Below are 5,204 nucleotides of genomic sequence, written 5' to 3'. Positions count from 1 at the left end.
TTGTACAATTTAGTGGTTTTATTAGTCAAACTCTGCAGCCAAATCAGCATCTGTGGAATATCCACTGATGTTTGTAGTGTGTAAAAAAACAATAACAAATGTACCCTCATACTGTAAGTCAGTGCAGCCATTGGTGGGTCCTAGAGCTCATCATGTTCATAGACATTGTATTCCTTCACCGTTATCAATCCATCTCTATCGTGGTCACTCTTCTGGAACACATCATTCACCATTCTCTCATAGAAGGAGTCTTCACGAGGTTTACTACCATCTCTCTCATACTCCACCTTGAAGTAGAATGTCATCTACAAAACAACAAACAAAACATGGGTTAGTCCTCCTCTGAACAATGGACAATGTAATTGAAGACATGATGCATGACCACCCCAGACTAACATTGTTCAGAAGGCTGTCTTCTTCCGTTTCTTTGCTCAGACTTGTGAATATAGATGAACTAGCATACCTCATCCCTAGTGAGAACCTTGTCGTCATCCAGGTCTATATCTCTGAAGGACTCCAGGCTGCGTGGCCCTTTGGACACGGAGTAGAGCTCCACTTCGAAGATCAATGTAGCATTGGGTGGGACAGGACCTAGTAAACCAGACCAATTGTTAAGTTTTATTTCTTATTCTTTATTTTTACTGCATTGTTGGTTAGGGCTTGTAAGTAAGCATTTCACTGTATGGTCTACATCTGTTGTATTCGGCACATGTGACAAACAAAATTTGATTTCATTTGAAATACATTACAGCAAAATTCTCCCCAAAGTGAAAACAAAATAGTAACATCCAAACACAATGGCAACACTCTTTGGACTGACTCACACAGAAACACAACTGCAAACATTTAATACTGTAATGACATCAATGTTTTCAGACGGAATAACTTCATATCCAATTTGACATTTCTAGTTTATTCGCTATAGTAATTAAACCATGTCTTTCTCCATTCCAGCAGTCATAAATGTTAATATAATAGTTCATGCCATGGCCATACCAAGAAACATGCAAAATATTTCAACACACGGCATGCATTCATGGTAGCTACTCCCTCTACAAGAAAATTGATACAATAAAGAGTGGACCAGTTGTAATCCTAATCGCATTCCAAGCCACCACTGTTAAAGATTTGAAACATGCATGCAAAGCTGCTGTTTGAGTATCAGTTGTATGCTGTGAATGCACCATATGCCCAACATGCTTACATGCCAAGAGGAAGCAGTGCAGTGTACACTGTCAGGGGAGGAAATCCTTCAAAAAAACTGCTGTGGAAATAAGACACAATAAGCAAAAATGAAGAAATAGGTGTTAGTTCAAGAAGATTGAATGAATGTCCCTTGAAATTGTATTAAAGTAGTGAATTCTTTATGTAAAATGTTGGCTTTAATATGATATATTATTACATTTCATATCACATGAAACCACACAAATCCATATATGGGTTTGTATATATATTAGGGAGGTGTGCCCCTTTCTGTCCAAGGAGGTAATTTTTTGACCATATTTCTGTCCATGAAGGCCAGGGGACTGCTTTTGGCTCAAGAGGCAAAGGTGCTGTATGGCCTCACATTAATGGCTCAAATATTGCACATATGATTATTCTACCCCCATCTTACCTTTTCCTTTTTCTCCAAAGGCTAGCCCAGGTGGAACAGTGACTTTGCGTTTCTCCCCAGCACACATGTCATTCAATGCCATGTCCAGGCCCTTGATGATTTGTCCGACTCCCAACACAAACCACTGAGGATGTCCAGCTTTGTCTGAGCGGCTGAAACACAAACAGGAAAATGGATAGATGCATTAGGTGCACTCAACTCATGGTACAGTAGGTCTACATAACACAGTATTGAGTTTGTCACTGTCTTACCATGGTATTGTCCTGAAATAATAGGCACATTCATTCACTTTTAATGAGCCATGGGCTTATCTGCTTAATTTGAGAGGTTACATGTCAGGGCCATCCCAAAGTGGATGGGTTGTCTTTTGGTCTAGAAATCCAGGATTGTGGCTTTACACTGTCACTGGATATCTGTCTACAAACTTTTGATAGAATAATTATGCATTTACCAGCTCATGTCTGTTGTCATTGATGGATCTGATCAGTAGAAAATTATTACAAATTGTTTTATCAAATAGTTTACTACCAAAATCGAGCCTTTCCTGGCTCCCTCATTATAAAACTCACATGGTGTGCAAATCCATTTGTTTTAACAAAAGTATTACATTGTTGATGCCATTTTATATGTAAATCTGGGACACTTACCTACAGTAGAACTGAGAACCGTCTTTAGCAAGATACCCATCGTAGTGTGCATTCATTAGGTCTCCCTTTTTGCTCTTTTTTGAGCAGTCCTCTGGCGTGAATAACACCTCTATCTTCACATCATCGATTGAGGCAACTGCAACTGTAACATCAACAACGACATTATAAATCTGTAGACATAAAAATAAGTAAAGCACAAGAGATTTCGGCAGCAGCATCATCATCATGTCAACAAACTGTATGCGTGGCACCAAAGTTTCGCTAGGAGCGCAAAAAACGTCACTTCTGGTATGCAAGTGACCACCTTCTTCTTCTTCTACTATGGTATAATGGCGGTCCGTAAAGAAACGTTTACGTGCATGCCGCCACCTACTGTTTTGGAGTGTACGATCAATCAGGGTTTGCCTAATAGAGCCCCACAATTGTGTCATAATATCCATAAAACCTAGCGGTCAACAGAGAAATGGTTCCAATCGTTTTTCCACCATTAATTTTTCGCATAGGGGATTTTAGAAAAACTTAAAATAAGGACTGTGTTTCGTGTAGGCTTACCCTGGCGTGACATTATAATAAGCATGTAAATCTCTCTCGGACATGGTTACTTGTATCAATATATTGGTCTCTATTTACTCTCAGTTTCAAAAATGCTAATTACCTTCAAAGTAGACATTATGAAAAACTACAAATCCCTGAAAGCTCCTGCACGTCTTCTTTAGTTGACACCTTTGCTAACAGGTATTGTGTCAATTTAAAACTTGTACAAGACAGTACACTGAATTGTCCATTTAAAGAAATGTAGCCAATTTATCAATTTAGCTAACATGAGATAGTTAATCCAGAGATTCTTACATTTGCCTCGATTCAGCTGTATCATCCAGATCATCATGGCATTTGTAGTTCTTTATGATAGTTACATTAGCAGATAATTAGCGTCTAATTTTTTTTTTTTTTGGGGGGGGGGGAAATACAGGCGAATATATTGAAAAAGTCACCTTGTCCTAGAGAGATTTACATGGTCACCAAAACATCAGGCCACGGTAAGACTACATGAAACAGACCTCATTTTAGGTGTTTATAAAATCCCATATGGAAAAAATGAATGGTGGGAAAACGATTGGAACCATTTCCCTGTTTGACCGCTAGGTTTTAATGGATATTATGACTCATACTGTGGTACTCTATTCTGTAATACTAAACAAATAAATCCCTATTAACTACCCTCCCCCTCCCCCATCCCCAAAACCCTCCCAACCACTTCAAATGTTCCCTCTATCATGCTGAGACATTCCATCCTTAGGATTATTCAACTTTTCAAAAATCATGTCGACAGTAACATCTGTTACCCTTAATAACTCTCTTGCCATCTCCACAAAAATCTTTAACCTGGCACTTATGCTTTCCACAATCCGAGTCCTGTTGATAACCTTTCCAATGAAAGCTATGAAGTAAATGTTTTTTACTATAAAGTGTCCTTTGACGCAGCACATTTATGGGAGCAAGATTTCTGAACAGGTCTCGAAACCAAGTCAGGACTAGTAGAAGCACCAGTTCTGACAGTAGGTCCACTTACTACAGGAGCAGCCATGGTAGCTCCATCAGTCCACCTAATAGTTCCACCAATCTCTCTTACAGCCTCTGCATATGAGACAACATGAGTGATTCTATATCTCTAGGCCTGCCTAGCCTCTCTCTGCCCTTACAAAAATGAATTTATTGTTGCAAACTTCCCGCAAGTTTGTGGCAAATTTTCTACAAACTACATTGTGTGCCACAAAATGTTGCCAGAAGTGGTACATTTGCAGCAAACCTTTGGCAACAATAATATGTATTGCAGCTAATGGCAAACAGTTTGCCAGAGATTTTTTTCTGACAAACAAATCTCTCGAGATTCTATTTTAATCTGTGGTAAACCTGTGGCAACAATATGTATTGGTACTAGTGGCAAAGAGTTTAACAGAAGTTGTTTCTGGTGAACACACAAGTTCCAACACCAGTAACAGTTGACTACCAGTCAAGAGGAGAAGAAAAATCAGTTGAAAATGGAAACCAAGTAATCTACCTAGCTCCAAAGTTGTCCAGTGAGTGTCTAATTTATTGATTTAAGGTCCTAATAAACTTTAACTTTTGTTGGCTAGTTGATGCCTGGTTAGAAATGTCATGTTTTATGGGATAGAGTGAAACACATGTTGTTGCTGTATCAGTTTCAGCCAATCTGTCAGTGCCACTGACTGGCTAGCTGGCTCACTTTAGCTATCATATTTTTGCATATTTAATTGGATAGCTAGCTATCAAACTAATGATTTTCTGGATATTTTAAACTCAGCTTTTTTGTTGATGACATTGCTGTCTTTTAATACCAATATGCATGTCAATATGCTACCTTAGCTGTTCAGTAAATTATCATGTTAGTAAGCACAACAACTAAGGTACCAACAGAGACGGTCCTGACCTCCCTGGGGCCCTAAGCAAAATTCTGCTAAGGGGCCCTCCTACCTGACCCTTGAGCCATGTAAACCATTTGCCATTTCCACACAGTCACACCTGAAACTTACAATCCCCCCTCCTTTAAAACGGTTTTCTCCATCTGTCGGTCTAAGAATAAGTCAACCTATACAGAACAGAATGAGGTATAAACAAACAATATTTATTGAATGAAATATTTCCGATAGAGTCTTAAGATAAGTGAATATTAACATTAACATAAATAAGAAATTGTAGAAAATATAAAATGTAGAAAATAATAAAATATAACACTGAGCTTTGGCTCTGCTGCCTGGTAATTAGTCCCAGTCGTCACAATATTATACAATTAGCTGTGTCTATACATTGTAAACATAGGCTTATAGGCTATAGCTACAGCTATATGTCTCAAAATAGTCAAATAAAACCTATAAAGCTGTGTGATTACAGAAAGTATGTCACATAGTTAGTTAAGCAGTCAT

At 38.4% G+C, this 5,204-nt stretch overlaps 1 protein-coding gene across 1 annotated transcript; it reads right to left on the bottom strand.

The window, feature by feature from the left end:
• Window positions 1–2,541, bottom strand: fkbp7 (FKBP prolyl isomerase 7). Its single transcript, XM_023981731.2, has 4 exons — window positions 2,263–2,541; window positions 1,616–1,767; window positions 464–591; window positions 1–305 (listed from the first exon to the last, which is right to left on the bottom strand). The coding sequence occupies exons 1-4, from the start codon at window positions 2,487–2,489 to the stop codon at window positions 141–143; spliced, it is 672 nt and encodes a 223-aa protein (XP_023837499.1). The 5' UTR covers window positions 2,490–2,541; the 3' UTR covers window positions 1–140.
• Between the last annotated feature and the right edge of the window lie 2,663 nt (window positions 2,542–5,204).

This window comes from Salvelinus sp. IW2-2015, linkage group LG36 (assembly GCF_002910315.2).
Source record: "Salvelinus sp. IW2-2015 linkage group LG36, ASM291031v2, whole genome shotgun sequence".
NCBI lineage: Eukaryota > Metazoa > Chordata > Actinopteri > Salmoniformes > Salmonidae > Salvelinus > Salvelinus sp. IW2-2015.
The sequence above is the reverse complement of the archived record's forward strand: the minus strand, read 5'-3'. Positions and strand labels throughout refer to the sequence as shown.

Excerpts from the sequence above, each read along its gene's own strand:
- fkbp7 (XM_023981731.2), bottom strand. The coding sequence starts at position 2,489 with ATGATGATGATGCTGCTGCCGAAATCTCTTGTGCTTTACTTATTTTTA. Across the intron at positions 1,768-2,262 it reads GGTTCTCAGTTCTACTGTAG|CCGCTCAGACAAAGCTGGAC; the intron begins GTAAGTGTCCCA and ends TTTGTGTTTCAG. Across the intron at positions 306-463 it reads AGGTTCTCACTAGGGATGAG|ATGACATTCTACTTCAAGGT; the intron begins GTATGCTAGTTC and ends GTTGTTTTGTAG.